General features: G+C 46.6%; 1 protein-coding gene and 1 long non-coding RNA gene across 2 annotated transcripts in view; one reads left to right on the top strand and one right to left on the bottom strand.

Moving 5' to 3' along the window:
* The window catches only part of LOC123977317 (kinesin-like protein KIF26A), a 43,304-nt gene extending 29,845 nt beyond the window's left edge, over positions 1-13,459 (bottom strand). Inside the window, exons 1-2 of the mRNA XM_046059900.1 lie at positions 13,301-13,459; positions 11,869-11,993 (exon numbers count right to left, since the gene is read on the bottom strand). Of these exons, the coding sequence (XP_045915856.1) occupies positions 11,869-11,963 (95 nt within the window). The 5' untranslated portion in view covers positions 11,964-11,993; positions 13,301-13,459. The remainder of the gene's footprint in view (positions 1-11,868; positions 11,994-13,300) is intronic.
* On the top strand, positions 13,264-20,545 carry LOC123977368. The gene is made up of 3 exons (XR_006826644.1): positions 13,264-13,520; positions 14,264-14,501; positions 20,193-20,545. It is a non-coding gene; the product is annotated as an uncharacterized LOC123977368 (long non-coding RNA).
* The last annotated feature ends 1,629 nt before the right edge of the window (positions 20,546-22,174 follow it).

The following is a 22,174-nucleotide window of genomic DNA, read 5'->3' on the forward strand; positions in this document are numbered from 1 at the left end:
CCCCCAGGGGAGGGGGGGGGGGGGGGGGGGGATGAAGGGAAGCAGCAGCAGAGGAGGAATAAAGGAGCAGGAGGTAGAAATGAACGAGTGAATGAAGGGCGGTGGATTCCTGCCTCTCGCTGATGTTGTTGCCGGGAAACACTGGCGATGCTCCAACCTCCCTCCCTCTGTCCGCCTCGCTCACCTTCCCTCCCTCCCTCTCTCTCTCTCTCTCTCTCTCTTCACAGCCCCGCCTCTTCGTCGCGTCGACACACAGCAGCCGTGAAAACCACACACACACACACACACACACACACACACACACTTGACATGCTACATGAATACTTCATGAGATGACAGACCCCCCCACCGCCGGACTTCAAAGGCACTCAGCATGTGTGTGGAGAAGAAACAACAGATCTGTTGAGGCGATGCAGAGCAACCTGAAGTGGAACGTGGCTTTAGTTTCGCGTCATGTGTTTGTGTTATTTTAAAGTTTCTGATAGTTGGAGAATAAAGAAACGCTCTCTGGTCTTAATTAATTAATTAATGACTGTTTGCAGGACTGGCTTCTTCTCTGAGCATCGATTAAACCAGTTGGGAAACTGGTTCTGACTGGATGTTGATCTGCAGGACTGGACTGAGCATCCGCTCAGGTCAGTTATTCAGCAGATTATTCAGTCATTTTCTGCACCGATTTATGTTGCTCATTAACTACACAAAATACTGCGCTTATATATTTGTTTTACTAGTTATATATTTTAGTAGGAATAATTCCACAGTATTGTTTTGGTATTAGAATTATTTCCCACAAACTGAGACTGTCCTCACCAGGAAAACGACAATATAGGTCGAAATTACGACCAATATTCACGTTTATTGGCAGCGACCTCTAGCAGCCGTCCAACAGTAGCTCAGGAGGAAGTCGGGTGACGTGTTATAAATAGGCAGAAAGTCTATGTAAAGAGGCAGGACGGGTCAAATACAGGACTTACGTTTGAGTCCTTAGTGAAACCAAGTAAATGTTGTGAGTTTTAACTTAAATAGCTTTTTCTGACTTCGGTCACGTGACTACAGTAATTTACTTACTTTAAACAAAACCACGACATTTTCCTAAACCGATCGGATCACGACATTAACATGTGGTTAAGATCAATTGACTTACGTAACATAGTTAACGTGTGTCTAATGTGTGGTTTTGGGAGGCCTGGATAAACCACCTATGTTGTGGTTCAGTTTGGAGGACTTGTTGCACTAACCATTATTACTGTAAATGATGATGATCTTTACAGTTCTGTTTGTGTTGATGCTGTGTGAAACGTATTATTAGCAGATTCTTACTGGGACAAACAGCAGCTGAGAGACGTCCCCAGGGGCCGTCATGGTTGCACTTTAATCAGGATTCACTATCATCAGAGTTTGATGGAGCTAGGCTAACAGTTACCCCACTGGCAGCAGGGGGAAAGTGTGCTAAGCTAGGCTAAACACAGCCTGGACTGGAGAGAGAGGAAAGTGATCGAGCAGAAGCAGGATAGTAAAGTTAACAAGAAGCTTCACAGAGACACAGCATTTCAAACACACTGTGGATTCAGACCGTGGAAAGTTCTTCTCTCCACGAGGTTTGGGGTTAAAAAAGAAAATCAATAAATCAGTAGCACTGGACAGATGATGAGTGATCAGAGTAGCAGATCAATACTGCAAAAAAAAACAGTAATATATCTGCAGAGAGAGAAAGAGTCTGAGTATCCTGAGCCAAACTATCCACAGATCCATATCCCGATCAATACTCTGAACCAGACACCAATCGATTCGAGGTGAGTCGCCTCAGGGAACCTGTCAGAGAGTGATGATCAGCTGCTCACCAGAGCAGCTCACCTTTTAATTATTAACACCATCCAGATTTGTGTGAATATCTAATAATATCTTCAGGTTAAAAACAGGCTGCAGGTTCAGACCTCTCTGATCACTGATCACTGATCCATTTCCTGCTCTGAAGTCTGCAAACACACTGAATATCCACGTTATTTGAATCCTAGTTACTGTAACACCGTAACGCAGGGGCGGCTTGTTCATTAGGGCGACCGGGCGACACACCGCCAAGCCGGGAATAAGGCAGGAGATTTTTTTCTTAGACTTTCTACCACACTGTGAGCTGTGACTGTTTTTGACAGTTTGTCTCTGAATATCCCTGTCCAATCAGCGTCAAGTCATGTTCCGTGGAGTCCCGCCTCTTTTGATTTCTGTCTGGTTGTAAATCACCCAGATCTCTCTCAAAGACTTTCATGTAAAGGTTTTTTGCGAGCTGCCGCCGCTGCAATGCAATCTCTATGGGTTCCGGGAGGAACCTTACGTGTTTACGTCATGTGCCCAGCAGCAGAGCTACGTTTCTGCCACCTGAAAACGACTCGCCGACGACGCTGAAAATTCAACCGTGGTGTCGGGAGATGCAGCGACTTGAGGAGAGGGAAAGTCCGCTAGCCACTAGGCTAATTTATGCTCAGTAAAATGCCATAGGCTAAGCTAATAATCTTGATAGTTATTATTAAGCCGAATTTTATGCTTATGTTAAATGTGATTGTTATTAAGCCATGTTTTATCTGTGGTGGTGGAGTTAATTTAAAGTTAGCTGCACTTAACCAGTAACAATTATTTGATGTGTTGTATTTTTCTTTTATTGCCAGAAACCGAAGAAGAAAGAGGAGGTAGCACGATGTGGCCACCACTGGCATCTTGTCAGAGGAGGGAAAAAAGAAGGAGTAGGAAAGCAACACAGAAAATAAACCACAAATAATAGAATATACCTTTTATATTTCCCCTTACATGCCTTGATGTTTATGTGTAAATACAGAGTGAGAATGGGAGAACAACACAGAGCTCGTTGTTACTGTGTGATTATAGAGAACAGTGGAAACTTTAATACAGCCCACAGTCCTAATATTACTGTGTAACTACAGGATAACAAGTGGATTTTTTACTCTCTGCTTACCTTATTAGTCTTGTGTAATGTGTGTAACTTAAAAATTTTTAATAAATACTGTGCTCCTCTGTACCCCATTAAACATTTAAGATTAGTTATGTTTGATCCACCTTCATATCCAGCATATGTGACATTATTACATAACTGAAGCCTATTACTTGAGACGGGTCCCTTAGCTGCAATGCAAAAGTAACTGTAAATAATTTTATTCATTGCACATCATCAGCCCAGTGCCACTGCGCTTTATTCTGGATTTATTGTTCCTAAATAAAAGGTTTGTCACAGTTAAATCAGATGATTGTGAGAGTCATTTGTTTTGTCATTATTGCTAAAGTAGTTGCCTTTACATCCAAAGGTCTAAAGATCTGTTGATCTTCACTGTGGACTGTTCATTCATTGACAATGAACTTCAGGATGTAGCTGTTCACAAATACTGTACAGTATGTAGCCTAAGGAACAATCATTGTCTTATAGCAGACTAAGACCATTGCACTGGTCACCTTAGCCATCATCGCAACAATTGGAGCCGCCGCTGGTGTAACGAGTTTTTACAGGCTCAGAGGTCGACTGGCAGATTCAATAGACAGATAGAATGTAAAAAAGACTAAGAAATTGCATAGCTGTGATGTAATGGCAATTAAGTCATAGTTATGGGAGAAAAAGCCCTAATGTTAATATTAAGATCTGCAGATTACGTTTCAGGATATTAATCATGTCACTCTGAATGTGTAAATGAAAGACGCCAAGTCTCTCAGCCCTCATTAGCCTGGACAGCCGTTAGCTTGTCAGCAGCTCCACCTCTGCACCATCAGGCTTCATCTTCATGCTGATTATCCTGCCACACTCTGTCCTCCACCCTCCACTGCTGCTGTCTGCTGACGGACAGCGACAGATCTGTGGGGACGAGCCGGGCAGCGCTGCACAGATCAGTGCTCTGCAGGACTTTGTAACACTAAAGGAAAGAAAATGCTTTTTATGTTTTAATAATCATTCTTCACTCCAGTGTTCTGAGGGGGAGGCAGAGTATCTGAAAACCTGGACACATAAACTAACCAAGCAGGAACCTCCAGCTCTCATGACTGAAGCACCTTAAACCTGCGTCCTCTCCATCAGCCAGCAGGGGGCGACTCCACCGGCTGCAGAAAGAAGTGTGATTGTATAGAAGTCTCTGAGAAAATGTTTCTACTTGTCAGCTGATTTATTCCCTCAGTAAACACTTTCCTGATGAGTTTATGGTCTCAGTCGCTAGTTTCAAGTCTTCTTCAACACAGCATGATGTTCATTTAGTAAATTATGGTCCCATTTAGAGGAACAGAGACCAGGAAGCAGGGGAGGCTTTAGGGCGGGGCTACAAGCTGATTGACAAGTCTCTAGCCAAAATAAGCATCCTGGTTAAAATCACAGGTAAAGTGAATTGCAGATGCACCTAGCTAAGCCAAGCTAACTTTAAAAAAAACAATATGGTGACAGCCAAAATGACTTGGCTTTAAAACGGTAGTTCACAAACCAACAGGGGACGTCACGGCAGCTACGACCACTTCACAACTAAGACTGTCTGAACTGGAGGTTCTAGCTTTAGTGATTTGGAGGAAATGGCCCGTAGAATCTTTCAATCCACCAGCTCGACTCCTGTGAAGTCAAAAACACATTTGTCTTTTGGGGACTGTGATCAATAAGAAACTTGGGGGAGTACTCACTTCTGTTGCCAGCGGTTTAGACATTAATGTCTGTGTGATGTGTTGAGTCCTGCTGAGATGGAAACCTGGATGTATTATTTCCAGACGACAGCTGTGTGATGTGTTATTTCAACCCATTCTCCCTCCCCAACTCGTCACATATGGACGCATGGTCAAGACCAATCGGCGTCAGTTTGTGACGCACTGGGGATCCCTGTAGCGCCATAGTTCAACGCAGTGGGGGAAGCCCAGTAGCGTCAGTTTTTGACGGTAAATGTAGGTATATGAGATTTAACAGAAAAGACTGAGTAAGGAGGTGGTTGGGGTGGTTGGGGTGGATGGAGGGCCAGAACCCGGACTTTGAACCAGGAGAGCGGGGTTTGTTTCCCGTGTAAAACAAAAAGTCAACATTAATTCTTTTTATTTAGGCAAGTTACATGAATTGACGTCAGTGATGTTAGTTAACTTACGTGTTAACTGGCGTACATAGTTATTTTAACCCAAACCATGATAATTTCCAAACCATAACTAAGTAGTTTTGTTGCCTAAACCTTACCAAACATTTCACAACTTTAATAATGCACCGTTTCAAAATGGCGATGTTTTGAAACGCTACTGTTTTATTTTTGAAAGTCTAACCGGACGTTGCATATATATTGTTGCTAACTTTACCGGAAGTTGTACATTCAACTTGACGCTAAAGGGGTACCCAGGTCGTTAAAAGGCGACGCCAAAGGACCTTGACCAAGCGTCAATATGTGAGGAGTCGGGAGTGAGAATGTGTTGGTTATTTTGAGGGGACAGCTAATTTACACTGTTCTACAAGCTGCACGCTCACCACTTTACACTGTTCTACAAGCTGTCCGCTCACCACTTTACACTGTTCTACAAGCTGCACGCTCACCACTTTACACTGTTCTACAAGCTGCACGCTCACCACTTTACACTGTTCTACAAGCTGCACGCTCACCACTTTACACTGTTCTACAAGCTGCACGCTCACCACTTTACACTGTTCTACAAGCTGTCCGCTCACCACTTTACACTGTTATACAAGCTGTACCGCTCACTACTTTACACTGTTATACAAGCTACACGCTCACTACTTTACACTGTTACACAAGCTGCACGCTCACTACTTTACACTGTTATACAAGCTGCACGCTCACTACTTTACACTGTTATACAAGCTGCACGCTCACTACTTTACACTGTTATACAAGCTGCACGCTCACTACTTTACACTGTTATACAAGCTGCACGCTCACTACTTTACACTGTTATACAAGCCGCACGCTCACTACTTTACATTGTAGCAAAGTGTCATTTCTTCAGTGTTGTCACATGAAAATATATAATGAAATATTTACAGAAATGTGAGGGGTGGACTCACTTTTGTGAAATACTGTATATTGCAGAAACTCTTTTATGGCCTAAAGTTCTCTCTGTAGAGTATCTTGTATTTTCTCTGTGCTTACTGAACTGATTTTGGTTATTTTGATCTGCTGGTTGTCAGGATTTCTCTGCAGATGTTCAGCCTGGTTTTTCTCGCACCTCGCAGGTTCAAACGTCATGACATCATTTCACTTTCAGGAGCTTGACCATTTCGGTGTGCCCACAGCCTCTCATCTTCTCCTTCCACTTTAAAAATATAAAATATCCCAGTCTGATTTCTCACGGCGTGGCAGAGCAGAGAATGAGCTGGATTTTGCTGTTTGAGCCTGAGGAGCTCTGCTGGGAATCCACCCTGAGCCCTGAGAGCCCCGTGTTCATACATCAGCAGTGAGAGGAGGTCAGCAGCAACCCGGGAACCCGGGAGCGCTGAGGACTAACATGACCCACATTCTTAAAAAGCCTCCGAGAGTCCTGCTGAGACGGAAACCTGGATGTATTATTTCCAGACGACAGCTTTTAACAGATGAAGGAAGGGAAACCTGCTGCTTCTCTAACGTCTACCTGAAGACGTCCGTCTGTGTCTCGGGTAAAGATTTACAGCCCAGTATCCTTTCAGTCCTTTATAACAATCAATGGTTCTACCTCTGAGATTTACATTCCTGATCTTTTCAGACTCAGCAGCAGCTCTGACCCTGCCTGGTTAAAGCTCCTCCTTGGTGCTGTTCCAGGTCATATTTTGGTGCATCGCTGCAGCCGAGCAGAAACCTCAGACCTGTTTAGTCTCGCAGATTTAGGAGAGGAGCTCTTCAGGACCAGGACGTCGATACAAAAGCTCGGGCCGGAAGCCAGAAATCCACTTTGGGGAACCCGACCCTCCTCAGAGGGGAGCGGGATTTAATGTTCAGTTCATTTTGGGGTTTTTACTGAAAGTCTAAGAAAACATTCAGAGTCTTATTTTAATCACTGAAGAACGAGAAGCTCATTGAAACAGCCGAGCCAATCGCAGCGAGGTGTGACGAGTGAACTTTAGTGTCCTCAGTCTGATCTGACAGGCTCCTGTGGCTCACCTGGTCTTCACCTGCTAATTAGACTCACACCCCCACATGCTGACGTGTGGGTGGACAGAGACACGTTTTCACCCCTTCCTCTGAATGACGGACTCCTTCTTCTCTTTCCCGCTTCGTGCTTCTGATTGAAGCTGAGCTCGGCTGAGATCAGCCTCAGTCTGTCCCTGGCTCTCTGCAGCAGGAGGCCCTCTGTTCAAAGGCACTCCACCCTCCTCTCCGTCCTCTGTGCTCTCTGTAGCATGAACAGCGTGCAGCAGTTAATGCATACCGTATCAGATGGGGGGGGGGGTTACTGGTGACTTTGCCACTGTGGGGGTTTGTCACCGATAATTACAACTGAAGCCCAGCAGCTTTCACACAGAGAGGTGGCGAGACGTCAGACAGACCCCCCCCGCACTGACGAGCTCTGACAGCTGCTCTCATGTTGCTTCATTTTGAATGAATGTTGGCGCCCGCTGTGCAGCAGTCGGAGGGCGAGGGGGATGTTTAGTCGCAGCGACGCAGGGATCCATCAGGAGCTGGATCTGAAGGGGTCGACCGCCCAGTGAGGCTCCGTGTGTGTCTCTGAACCCAGCAGTGGTCGAGAATAACGAAGTACAATTACCAAAGCACCGTAGCTTTGAGGTTCTTGTACTTTATATATCTGATATCTTCAGTTACTTTGCAGATTCAGATGAATAAAACCCAATATAATCCTGATGAAGCTGCAGAATATAAAGTCACTAACAAGAGCTCCAACTTTAAAGTGATGAACACATGAATGCATCAGTAATTATAATCCAGGAATATGATGTTGTACTTTTTAATAAACTACATTTATCTGACAGCTTTAGTTAGTTTACAAATTCAGATAATTGTCAGAAAATGAATCATTTCAGCTTCTCCCATGAAGATCTGCTGCTTCTCCTTTTGAACTATTTTAATTTATTTGTTAAGAACGTTGATCTTTGGACTGCTGGTTGTGAAGGCGTCTCTTTGGGCTCTGGGTAACTGTGACGGCAGAATCTTGACAAACCAAACAATCAATGGATTGATGGAGGAAATAATCAGCAGATTGATCCAGAATGAAACGAACCATCAGCTACAGTCTGAAACTAAACAGTTCAGAATGAGCTGCAGCAGCAACATCCTGCTTTACTTTAATGAGGAGGAAAAGAATCTGAGGAGGAGATGTAGTAGGACAACAGGGACATTTTCCTGTGACCTCACACTGCTGAACAACACAATCATCTGGACTAAAAACAGAATGCAGCATGAAATCAGGATGCACTCAGAGTCAGAAGGGTGAGTTTGTGCAAACCTGCGAGCTTGTTTATGTGTGTAGGTTTATTTGTAGGTAGGTATGTGTGTGTGCTCTGCAGGGAGCTGCAGGATAATTGAGCCTTCAAAGATCTTCAGATAAAAGCAGAGTGACTCTCTGCTGCCTCCCCTCAGCTCTCACCATCCTCTGACAGATGCATACTGGGAAGTCTTTGAAGTGAACGGTGGGTGTTACCGACCCTCGAGGCTCGTCTGAAGGTCTTCCGCTGAGCTCCGGTGTTTGAACAGGACGGAGCTGCTGGAGTCGTTTCACTGAAACTGCTGCTTTATGTCACAGATGTATTTTTACTCTGTACTTAGCTTATATGTATTTAAAGCAGCACCATGTGACACCCACAGGTGCTCTGTCACTTATCTCACCGGTCCAGACCCTCCTCAGGTCTGCAGACACACCTACAGTAGAGGGGCAATTTACACCTTTATGCTTCTTAGAAGCCGAATTCAGACAGGACTGATATCTGTGGGATGTTGAGTCCTCACCTGCAGATGGACAGGTGCATGGGACAGACAACACTCTAGATTTGAATCATCATTTATTAATTTTTTTCCCAAAAAATGAATTCCGATCTCGTCCCATCATTAAAATCTTGTCTTTTAGGATCAGACCTCCTGATTTGTGTTGTGTTTCGTTATGACCTGGTGGTTCAAATCCTACCTCTCGGGGCGTTTCCTCAATGTTTTGTGGCAAGGACAATTATCCTTCTCCCCCTGCCTCTCTCCCCAAGGCTCAGTGCTTGGGCCCCTTCTCTTCTCAATTTACCTCACTGGGGTCGATCATTCACTCACACAGCTTCTCTTACCACTGATACGCAGACGATACGCAACTCTACCTATCCTTCCCGCCAGACGACCCCACCGTCTCGGCGCAGATCTCAGACTGTCTATCAGACATATCTGCATGGATGAAGTCTCGCCAACTTCAACTAAACCTCTCTAAGACTGAACTCTTGGTCATTCCAGCCAAGCAATCTATCCACCATAACATCAAACTACAAACTGGCTCCTCAACCATCACTCCAACCAGGGTGGTGAGAAACTCCATGATTGATAACCGGCTGTCCTTTTCAGACCATGTTGCTACTGTCTTTCGTTCATGCCGCTTTGCTCTATACAACATCAGCTCCTGGTCCAGGCCATGGTTATCTCTCTGTCCTCCTAGCAGGTCTTCCAGCCTGTGCGGTGAAACCCTTACAAATGGTTCAGAACGCAGCAGCGCGTCTGGTCTTTGATCAGCCCAAAAGGACTCATGTCCCTCCATTACTCAGTGACCTCCACTGGCTCCCCGGGGCTTCCAGAATCAGATCCAAGTCCCTGATGCTTCATACAGAGCTACTAACTGGTCTGCACCATCTACCTAAACTCCATAATCCAAGCCTACATTCCTTCTCGGCCATTGCGCTCCTCCAACGAATGCCGCCTGGCTCTGCCATCCCTTCACACAAGGCGACCTCAGTCCCTGTTCTCATCTGTGACACCACGATGGTGGAACGAGCTACTGTCCGCCTCTGGAGCAACTAGGGGTTAAGTGTCCTGTTCAAGGACACATCGGTGTCTCACAGTGGATTCGAAGCCGGGTCTCTCACCAAAGGCATGCGTCTTATCCACTGCCCCATCACCACCCAGATCTACTTGGGGAACCAGCGCTCTAACTAAGTGAGCTATACTGGCTGCCTCTGATAACACCTCGAACCTCTAACATGCACTTTCTGTGCTTTTCTTCTTCTATCCCCTTACAGTTACCTTGTATTGATTGCACTTTCTGTAAACTCTAACTTCTTTCCCTAGGTATTTACCCCATTGATGCGATACGTGCTAACAGCTCTTACTAGTATTTATTGCTGCTTTTATTTATATGTCTTGTCAGTTGGAGATCTCGTGCTGTATTTCATGCTCTGTTGATGCTTGTATGTTGTTCATCAAATGTCGCTTTGGATAAAAGCGAAGAGATGTCAGATGAGTAAATGTAAATGTAATGAGCAGAAAGAATTTCCCTTCGTGGACAACAAATGAAATTTGATCTGATCTAATAAACTGAGCCAAAGCCTTCGTCACACTCAAACCCTGCTGAACCCCGAAGACCTCGCTGCTCCTCGACAGCTTCAACCGCTCAACCTGGATAAAAATAGTAAATCTGCCAATTAGATTCTGTGCAGAGGAAAGAGTCTGTGTTTGACTCGTGAGGCGTGTCCTCGCAGCTGAATGTGGATCGGGGGAAGAATGGGATGAAATGAAATGAAACTTTTTATTGATCCCTGAGGGGGAACTCATGAGATTCAGTCTGTTTCTCTTTTTAAAGGTTCCTGCTGAAAGCTGACGGGCAACTTCTGTTGGAAAGTTTAAAAATCTCGAGTAGAAACGGAATATGATGCTTTAAATATTGAAATAACAGAAATGGAAATATTCAGCATCACTTTAGACAGATTCCCCCTGAAATGCAGCCTGACAGGTTTAAGATCTTCATGAGCCAGCTGAGTAAAGACCATGAGATGCTGCTGAAAGCTCTCAACCTCTTCAATGTGTAAAAAGATTTTAAAATGTACTACGTATGCCATCATGCATACTTTTTCCAGTTCTTGTGTATGTCGTTTGTTTGTTATGTTTTGTATTCACTGTCCTTTTATCAGCTGGATCTTTGTGCGGCAGTTTCTTTTCATTTTGTGTTTATACATTTATATATATTTTGTCTTCATATCATTGCATCCCTAGTACCTAATAAGTCAAAAGGCCGAATAAATTTTACCGAACAATTGCGTTGCCATGTCGACAGTGTGGAAGCATTTAAAAGTGTCCGAGACACTGGTCTGATCTGTGGCTGACTTCTTAGAAAAGAACCTTTCAAGCCTTTACGGTAAATCCAGTCCAGCCCAGAGCGAGCTGACAGGCAGGTTAGAGACTTTATCATGTCAGTTTGTCTCTTTAGTATGAAGAGAGGCTGTGAAGTCTTCATGTTACGCCGTACGAGAACCACATACAACATTATTTATCAAACCGGGTCGGACTGGATGAATTTAGCGCGAGGAGGAAACACATGTGACAACGTCCGTTGTTCAAAATAAGGCGTCTGTACAGGATGGAAATAAGATTAGCTGGATTATATTCACAGAAAGTATAAAACATATTACATGTGTCCATTAAAAGGATACAGACTCATGTAATTTACTTTACCAGACCCTCTCGGGCCCCCGGGCCCCCCCACCATAGTCTCTCCACATCTTGTGGGAAACACGGAGGAAAAAGCTCATTTTGACTATTTAAGTTATGCATTGGGAAAAAAATTAATTAATTAAAAAAAAGTGAAAAACCTTATTCGATATTTGGGAAAGTTTTTCCATCATATTTGGTTTCGGCTTCGGCCAAGAATTTTCCTATCGGTGCGTCCCTAATATAAATGTATTATTATTGTAATGGATGACGGACATTGGTTAAAGGCTTACAGAGTATTGCGTTCACTGACCTGATGAAGAAGGCTGCTGCAGCAGACGGCGGGTGGCTGGTCTGGGTGGCGATGCTGTGAGCTGCTGGTTTAACGTCAGGACTCGGATTCTTCATGGTCTCATAAACTCCCTCTGAAGTCAGACCCTGACAGACGAGACACGGGAGTTAGTTAACCCAATGTAAACTCCAGGGCTGATACCGAATAGGCGAAGATTCGATGCTTCGATGGGCGGAGTCTGATTCGACTGTCAATCTCACAGTCGAAGCTCCGCAGTGAAACCAGGATCACGCCATAGTAAACTCTTAACTGTGCATTATGACATCTGCCGGCTAGTGGCGTTGGGACAAACCGCCAGTCGTGCTGATCGACACTGGGGACGATTAAAGGATTGGATAACTGAATAATGATGAAGTATACAGCTTTTCAATGGAAAAGGAGCCGCTTCAAAATGAATACGCTCCTGGATGACGTGGTACCACCAAGAAGTACCAAGTGTTTCTCTTTAAATACTACAATACCCATGAGCCTCAGCTGCTGTGTAAATGGAGAAAGAGCCAGTCAGAGGAGTGAATCAGTTTAAACATGTTAGCATGGTTTCTGAATGAAACCACAACTGATCCAGAATCAGAAACTATATTCATTTCAGCTGCAGATTGTAAAATGTTTCGGTCTGCTAGTTTCTGATCTGCCTGATGTGTTTTCTGTATTTTGCTGTTCTGTCTAGAGGAGTCTGGGAAATGTAGTTTTATAGGAAGAGTCCAACATGTAGATCGGCCAGCACAGCTATAGCTTAGCCTAGCACACAGACTGGAAGTAGAGGGAAACTGCTAGCGATCCTTCAGAAGTGAAAGAATCCACCTTTTGTATCTGGATTCCACCTTTAGAAGGATCGACTCCTCTGGTTTCTGTACGGTGACGTTCAGATAATGTTTATATATTTACGCTTTGCTAGGAACTGTCCTCTAACAGGGACGAGGCCGGGCAGATCCCAGAGGACAACATGGAGGAGGAAGTTATTAACTAATTAGCTCGGTCATTAGCCGCCTCGCTACCATCCAAACTTCCCTTTCTGCTTCATCACAAAATGGCTGCTGAGTCAAGAACTGAAGGCTTTCTGCTGACTCGCTGAAGCTAATGGCTAATCCCTCTGGGCAAGCTAATGTCCGGACGGCACAGAGGACCTGCTGTTCTGCTAAAGTCAGAATCTAATAAAGAGTTTGTAATGTTTTATTGTACACCTGCAGGATTCTATGTAACAAGCTGTTTTTCTACATCAGTGTCAGAGTGCTGCAGCGACACAAACGGTAGGATCATTAGTTTATTAACTGCATCCTTCAGAGCGGCTCTGTCCTCGTTTTGTCAGGACGCAGGCCGATTCCAATGCTCTCTCTTCTTTTTAACAGTTTTTTTTCTCTGGGCTGAGATCCGCAGCCTGGTTACGGTGGATTACCTTGGTAACAGGAAGCGGCAAACGGGGAGTCCATTATTCAGCTGTTTGCCCGGGACGCGCTCTGCCAGCTAACAGGATTACACAGAGAGCTGCCGGCAGGACGAGCCCGCCGCCAGAACACAAGCCAGAGCGGCGCAGCGACCGGTTTGGTTCATGCTGTCTGAGTCCAGTAACAGGAAGAGTTTCGGTTTGGTTTCTGACTGCAGCAACAAACAGCTGGGTGGGTGGTTTGTTTAGTTTAGTGCAGCTTGGTTAATGTTTTTGGTTTATAGTTTATATATCTGGTATGCGGCCTTTTGGCCTGATTCCATTTAGCTTCGTCTGGTTGGGTCTGTTGCATCCAGATGAGTTCAGGTTGTTTCGCTGCAGTTCGTTTGGTGTCAGCTTGTGTGGTTGGTGTTGGCCGCTCTGTGAGTCAGCTCTTTAGGTTCATGCCAAACTGCAGCTTGTGTCTCCCTCTTGGCTGCTGGCAGAGTAATGAGCTTAGTGCCACCTGTTCCTGGTCCTGGATCAGGTTCTGTGTCTGCAGATACATTTTGCAATCTTGCACCTACAGCTCCTCTAAAGGGGAAGAAACGAGTGAAACACATGACGACGATTTCACAGCATCTAACACGACATATTCACCTTCTCTGACTGGAATCATGTACACATCTATATCTATGTCTATACACGCTACATCTTTGGCATTTCTTTACTTTCATTTCTTGTCATTTACCGTCCAACATAAACGCAGATACTCAGATATACTGACATTACTACACATAATAACTGGTAACATCCAAAACAATGATCATAAATAAAATAATCTGCAGTGTGTGTTTCCTCAGAGCTCTGTTTAGACTCGTGTCGGCCTCTCTTTATCTAGATTCCCTCGGTGATTCCGGTGAGGACGATCTGTTGTGTGTTTGTAGAGCTGAAACTCTGAAACCTTCCCCGGCTCACTGCAGGTTTCTGTTTCAGTTCTCGAGAGGATCAGAGGCGACTGAAGAGGTTGTGGTTTCTCTCCACGTGCTGAGGGGATTAATGAGGTGGAGAATGAAGACGCGGCTTCCTGCAGCGGTTGGAGGGTTTACCGGCTGCACTCATCCCACGTTAACAGCTGTTCCACCAAAACCACGAGTCTGCAGCGCTGCCACTCACAGGAAGCACAAACCTAATCTCGTTTCACCTGAACTGCTGAATTCTGGGAAATGGAAAAGTGAGTCTAAGTCACAGTTGGACTTAAAGGATTTGACTGGCAGTTTTTATAGATGCAGTATTTCCTGAAGGTAACACTGCCTGCAAGTCAGCCTTCAGGGTAAAAGTGTCTACTCTTTAAAGAAGTTAAGAAGAAGAAGAAGTTTGATAAGTAGAGATTAAAAGGTCCATCTGTCACTAAAGACTCCATTACCCACGATGCTTTGCAGTGCGTTCAGTAAAGCTTTGTTGTTGCAGCTAATTTAGTTCATTAAATTTTATTTCAGATTCACAAAAGCAGAATCAGGGATGTGTTTTAAGGTCTCTGTGCCCGTCGGCCTGTCAGCCCTCGGTGGGGGTCACAGTGTGCGGTTTACTGACAGTCCATTTATAATGATGTCACAGCGGTCAGGGGGTAAGGACGGGTCGCCGGTGTCAGGAAAGCGGCCCAGGTGATCTATCCACACTGAGCTTCATGAATTATGGAACAGCTGGAGGTCACGATGGTCATCTGGGATTCTCAGAGCGACGACAGGAGACGGATCGTCTGCAGCTCTGAACAACAGCAGGAGGTGAAGGAGTCACCGGGACTCGGCCGCTGTTATCCAAGCAAGGATCAAATCTGTCGTCACAACGTCCAGGAGCACCAACGAACCGAGAGGTGTCGCCTCATAACGAGCCCACAGGGGTCAAATAGCCAGGACTCTCTGTCAGAACTGAAGAAGCCTCTTGGAGGAGACTCGAGTACCAGCTGCCCCTGATTTTACTTTTTAACAACACGTTTTGTTGAAAAGATTCTCAGACACAGATTATTGTTCACAGCAGATAACTGTTAGACGTGTTAAAACACGTCTTCAGTCAGAAACGAGCAGCCGTGTGGTGTGACGTCTGCAGGCATCAGATCAATAACCCCCCCTGCACTGACCTCAGGTTAGATTTGCTTCTGTAATCACGGCTCATTGATCTGCTGCTGTCTACAAAGGCAACACAGTAACTGTTGGGCCTCATAAAGTGAACATTAAAGTTCCCCGTGTCCTCCGGCTGCTCTGCCTCGACTCTCTGGGATTTACGGAGGTTGCTGACGAACAGAAAGTGTCACTTGTTGCTAAAGTAACCGCGGCTACTAGCTGCTGTTATATAATTAGCCAAGTGGTCATCAGAATCAGCCCGGACTGGGAGCTCGGAGCACCAGGGGAGAGTTTTGTGTTTGACGTTACATCTCTGCTCAGGCACTGGAGGTTTTCAGGCCGGGTTAACGTCAGATAGCGGCGTCCTACAAATGGAGCCGCGCGGCGGTCAACAAAACTGCGCTCAGGAGCCTCCCAGTAAACACGGCGTGAGGGGGACCGAACACAGAGACCACAGTACCGAGGTGATTTACAGAGTTTGGTGATGATACATTTACTTTTTGATAAACCGCTAACTGTATGTTTAGCTAGTTAGCTGAGTTAGCCGTGCTGCTAGCTGTCCTTTATTAGCTGAGTCCGCCCCGCGGTGCAAAGACTCAAACCCGGCTAAAAAACCAACTCGGTCCTGTATTCCCTGTCATCAAACTGACCTCTGCTGCTCTCGGAGGCTGTGTTCAGTCCCGAACCTCCAAAATGAAAATAAATCGTGACATGATGTTTTTGCCATATAGCCCACCCCTAGATTAGGGCTCCGCGGTCAAGTTAGCAACGCTTGGCAACAATAAATATGCAACGTCCAGTTACACTTTCAAAATAAAACGCTAGCAATTCCAAACCGCCATTTTGAAACGGCACGTTAAAGTAAAGTCGTGAAACGCTGGTTGGTTTAGGCACCAAAACTACTTGGTTAAGAAAAAGATCCTGGTTTGGGTTAAAATAACTACGTAGGTCAGTTAACACGTAAGCTAACTTACGTATCTCGCGTAACTTCAATAAAAATATTTCTTGTTGACTTATGTGTTTCACACGGGACATGAACCCTGGTCTCCTGGTCCTGGTTCAAAGTCGGGGTTCCACTCCGACCACCTGCTGACTCAGTCTTTTCTGTTCTGTTAAAGTTAGATGGTCTCAGTCATTTTGAATCTTAGCGTCAGGTCAGAGCTGTGAACCTCTGAACATCACTGCTACTGTTTATATCTGAAAGTGTTTTAAATCCCTTTCCATGCAGTTTGTCCCTCCCCGCTTACCGTAGTCTGTTCAGGTCTGCAGCAGGAGACTCTCCAGACTCCCTCCAGGTAGTGATGTGCGTTCAGAGGGAGGGGCGTGACTGTGGCCAGCCCCGTGGCCCCACCCCCTCCCAGGTAGGTGCTCTGAACTCCGCCCCATCCCCACGGAGCCACGCCCCCTTGCTGCTCGTCATACGACCATCTCTGCTGCTTCACTGGCAGCTCCTCGCCCCCCCAGCTGCTGTCTGAGGCCGGCCGGGTGGCGGTGGGAGGTGGCGGTGGTACACCTGGGGCGGCGGGGCGAGGCGTCATCTCCCTGCTGAAGCCCAGAGCGCGTCGCAGAGCGAGGCGTCTCAGATGGTGGAAGGCGGCGCCGCAGACATCACAGCGAGCGTCCACTGAAGCATGGCGGCCACGACGAGGCCACTGGAGGCGCTGCAGCTTATCGAAGAGGAAGGAGGCGTAAGCCGGGTCCTGAGGAGAGAGAGGGGGGAGAGGGTTTTTAAGGTTAGAGCTGGAATTCATCGTCTTCCTCTCCTCAAACATGAATAACTTCCTGTCAGTGCTGCGGCGTTAAAGAAGAACTGAGACGGCAGCTTTTTAAACGACGCCATGAGAGCGCTGAGAGGGAACCAGAACAGGAAGCTGCAGCCGGACAGATAAACAACAAACACTTTGTTTCCATCTAACTGTCAAGCAAAGTTTAAGCAAACTTTTGAAAAGTTGCAAAATCATGAATCAGGCGTTTCCGTCAGCTGTTCGGCGACACAAAGTGTAGTTTGTCAGAAGTTGACGTTACTCAAGGCTGCAAACAGCAAACAAAACTGATGATGATGATGATGACCGTGAGGAACATGGAGAGAGGTCCTCAGGAACGTGTTTCACTTTGCTCTTTCATGTTTCATGCTGTCCGGAGACGAAGAAACAGCTCAGCGTCAGTCATGAGAGTCAAAACTACTTCAGCAAAAGTGTTTCCATTACCTCCTTTTCCAAAAAGGCCGTTTAAAACCTCATGTGAGAGTAAAAGTTTTCTAATGAGATCATTAAAAATGTTGAAGGAAACAGATTCAGCTGCTGATTCTTGAACGCGTTCATTTTATTATCTGTGTTATTGTACAAAGAGTCATGATAGAAGATTTAAATATGTTTCTTTGATACAGCAGAGAAACAGTAACAGCAGAAGGAAACAGATTCATGAACTTTATTTTAATGCTGCATCATGGTGTCCTCTGCAGACGGACGGAAACACAAAGAGGACATTTGACAGTAAAAAGCAGTAGGTTGGTTCTGTGTGTCTGAGTGTGTAAATGTTGTTCTTCTGTTGTTCAGGCGTCTCTACTGAAGAGACAGTTAGTGAGGACGCCAGGTTTTATCACACAGACAGCTTCACCGAGCAGCTGTCCTGCATCTTTAACGCTTCACTCGCTGCGAGCAGGAGGAATCAGCACACACGTCATAAACTGGGGAGTTTTCCATGAAAGAACTTTTCCTGCAGCAACAAAGAGAAAAGACTTGTGAAGTTTTACTGAGAACAGACTTTACGACCCAGCTGCTGCTCACTGTCGCCCACACAGACTCTCTCCTTTACAAACTCTCTCGCTCCTCTACGGCAGCAGCAGCAGGACATAAAGCCGTCAGCAGAGTCTGCAGCAGATTTACAGTCCGGTCCGTGGGGAGCTGAGGTCAGAGGTCAGATCCACCACAGGTGTCGGCGTCGGATGACTTCACGTATGTGCTGGGATGCTTTACAGCCAATCGGCTGGAGGGCGGGGTTAAAGTCTGCCCTTTCTGTGTCGTCTCTTCAGGACTCGTACAGGTGGAGATCCTGCTCAGACCGTCAGCAGTGCACAGCACAGAGAGTTAAACTGCACTGAGGTCAGTTTCAGGGTGAAGCAGACAGGTCTCTCTGCAGCTGCGCCCTCGGTTTGACCTTTGACCTCTGTCTTTCTGCAGAGCAGCTGGCCGGAGGTCAAACAGCCACTTAGAGTTCGAGACGTCAGAACATCTCATCACAACTACGACAGAACATGTTGTACAAACTTTCATCGTCCCACTTTGCTTTTAAGATAAAGTCTTTGAAAAAGGCCTCACCAGCTGTTTCCAGCTGCTTCTTCTGTTGCCTCTGACACGAGTCACATGACTGAATGTAAATAAAGTGGAAACACAAACGTTTGAGGAATAAAGAGGAGCAGACTGAAGACCTGATCATCTGGGAACACAAGGCTTCAGTTTAAAAAGTAAAAACTAACCTGCAGAGTCCAGCTTCCAGAGTCCAGCTCCCAGAGTCCAGCTCCCAGAGTCCAGCTCCCAGAGTCCTGCTCCCAGAGTCCAGCGAGCTCCCAGAGTCCAGCTCCCAGAGTCCAGAGAGCTCCCAGAGTCCAGCTCCCAGAGTCCAGCTCCCAGAGTCTTGCTCCCAGAGTCCAGCGAGCTCCCAGAGTCCAGCTCCCAGAGTCCAGAGAGCTCCCAGAGTCCAGCTCCCAGAGTCCAGCTCCCAGAGTCCCGACAGCTCCCAGGGTCCCAGAGTTCCAGAGTGTGCCGGTCCTTTGGGTTTAAAGTCCTGAACACTGACTGAGAGCAGAGCTGCAGTCTGCCTCGCTCTTCTTCACTCTTTAAATCTTCCTTGTCAGCGGCGGTGACAGCGAGGCGTGGCAGCAGCTGTTAGCGTGTTGTTAGCATGTAGCTGTGGGCGACCTCTGCTGGCTGGTGGATGAAGACTGATGAAGGAGCGTGGCGTTGGATCAGGACGACGTTAGCGTTTCCTGTGAGTTTAAAATGACAAATGTTTCTTTCTTTGAGGTGGAAACATGCTGAGCATCTGATCTGACTCTGAATCAAAGCGTTAGTCCTGATCAGGTCTCAGAGGTCCCGGCAGGTTCAGGTTCACAGAGTCAGGGATCAGGCCGACCTCAGCCGACGGCGGCATCAGTGATGAAGATCCTGCAGCTCCTGACAGGCTGAAATAACTCTGTAACCATCAGGTTTGACCGACTCTGAGGACGCAGACGGCGAGGACAGCGAGGACAGCGAGGACAGCGAGGACAGCGAGGACGGCGAGGACAGCGAGGACAGCGAGGACGGCGAGGACAGCGAGGACTGCGAGGACGGCGAGGAGACTCTCGCTCTCTTAGGAGAGGTTGGTCTGTGTTTCAAGTTTGCGGTTTTACTTTGTAGTTTGCTGCCGCTGGTGTCCTGGTCTGGTTTTACTTCCTGTGTATGTGGTCTTGTCTCTGGTCGGGTCACCCCGTGTTTCCTCTGGGTCTTACTGGATGTGTGTTCGGTACGTTCAGCAGGTGGTGATGGAGCAGTGGATAAGACACATGTCTCGTACGGGTCACGTTTGTTTTTGATTTGTCTGCTCGGCTCCTGATTCCTGTGCTGGTTCTGGTCTCGGGTCTTGGTCCTGCAGAGTCTTCTGCCTGCTCGCTCAGAGACTCTCAGCCTGGAACTCACCTTTGCACATTTTGACACTCAGTAAATCCACAGATTTTGTCTTCCTCAGTTTGTCCTGATGAAGTGAGTGCATCTGTCTTCAGGCTGCACGACTCAAAAGAAATAACCAACATTCTTTTCATTCTGCAGAAACTGGACTCAACGCGCTGGTTCTCCTCTCTGGATGTGAGAGTTCTGAACGCTGATTACTCTTTTAAAGAGTGTTTGATGTTGCTGAAGGGACGAAGTGAACTCCGCCTCCCTCGACTCTAATTATCTCATTCATCGCCGGCTGCTGGGAAGTTTTATTTTATTAGACCTGAGAACCTTTGTTTGTTTCCAGCAGAAAATCCAACAGGTTCAGGTCCTTTTAGATGTTGTGAATAATAAAGTCGGTGCGCCACCTGCTGGTTGGTTGTGAAGACGGCAGCGTCTCCTAGAAATTGAGATTCTGTTAGTTTCAACAGCAAAATGTTTGCAAGCCGCCTGAATCACCTTCAGCAGAATGAAGAAACGTGTTTAAAGACTTTCATGGAGTCAGAGGCATTAAAGTATTTTATATTCTGTGTTTTTGTGTCTGTGCTTCTGCTTTCTGTCTTTCAGTTTAATCTATATTTCCATAAACATTAAAACATCATATCTACATGCTCCAACAACAATAAAGAATTCAGCTCTTAGTGTTTTAATGGGAATGTGGATCTTCCAGATCAGTTTGAGACGCACCTCTGATCACATTTCACTGTGTGTCATGTGGGGAACTGGTCTTGGTCTTGGTCTTGGTCTTGACCACAACACCACTGAAGGGTAACCAGTGCATTCAAAAGAGACGAGAAGAGGTCTGATCAGCGAGAACGTGGTTCTGAAGCAGCACGATCATAAATGTGACCGATGACACTGAATTAGCCGGACAGAAACCCTGTCCCGGTCTCTGAGACGCCTCCTTTCACAGAGTCACGTGACCTGGGAACACGCGGCGTCCTGCAGGTCTGAAGTGAAGCCGAGCGGCTGCAGGTGAAACGGACTTATCTGTTCAGCGTCAGCGTCCTCTGAGGCTCCTCGCTGCGGTGAATCTGTCTCCGGGGCCCCGGCACCGGCCCCCGCCTCGCTGCCAACAACAGACTGAAGGCAAATCAATACGAAGATTAAAGAGAGGGAAGAAGTCCAGATCCCTGCTGCAGCAACAGACCCGGGGTCAGAAAGTCTTTAATGTAAAGAGTCTCTTTATTAAACACGATGCTCCCACTTTATCTCTGATGTTTGGTCCAAACAGAGAGGAGCAGGAGCAGGAGGAGCAGGAGGAGGAGGAGGAGGAGGAGGAGGAGGAGGAAGAAGTCCAGATCCCTGCTGCGGCAACAGACCCGGGGTCAGAAAGTCTTTAATGTAAAGAGTCTCTTTATTAAACACGATGCTCCCACTTTATCTCTGATGTTTGGTCCAAACAGAGAGGAGCAGGAGGAGGAGGAGCAGGAGGAGGAGCAGGAGGAGGAGGAGGAAGAAGTCCAGATCCCTGCTGCGGCAACAGACCCGGGGTCAGAAAGTCTTTAATGTAAAGAGTCTCTTTATTAAACACGATGCTCCCACTTTATCTCTGATGTTTGGTCCAAACAGAGAGGAGCAGGAGGAGGAGGAGGAGGAGCAGGAGCAGGAGGAGGAGGAGCAGGAGGAGGAGGATGAGGAGGAGGAGGAGGAGGAGGAGCAGCAGCAGCAGCAGCAGCAGGAGGAGCAGGAGGAGGAAAGGTGGCTGAATGAACGTTATCTAAAGTATCTTAATGTGAAGTGAGAGCAGTCAGTGCGGAGGAGCAGGAGGAGCAGGAGCAGGAGGAGGAGCAGGAGGAGCAGCAGCAGCAGCAGCAGCAGGAGGAGCAGGAGGAGGAAATTTGGCTGAATGAACGTTATCTAACATATCTTAATGTGAAGTGAGAGCAGTCAGTGCGGAGGAGGAGGAGGAGCAGGAGGAGCAGCAGCAGCAGCAGCAGGAGGAGGAGCAGGAGGAGGAGCAGGAGGAGGAGCAGGAGGACCAGCAGCAGCAGCAGCAGGAGGAGGAGCAGGAGGAGCAGGAGCAGGAGGAGGAAAGGTGGCTGAATGAACGTTATCTAACATATCTTAATGTGAAGTGAGAGCAGTCAGTGCGG

This window comes from Micropterus dolomieu, linkage group LG10 (genome assembly GCF_021292245.1).
Source record: "Micropterus dolomieu isolate WLL.071019.BEF.003 ecotype Adirondacks linkage group LG10, ASM2129224v1, whole genome shotgun sequence".
NCBI lineage: Eukaryota > Metazoa > Chordata > Actinopteri > Centrarchiformes > Centrarchidae > Micropterus > Micropterus dolomieu.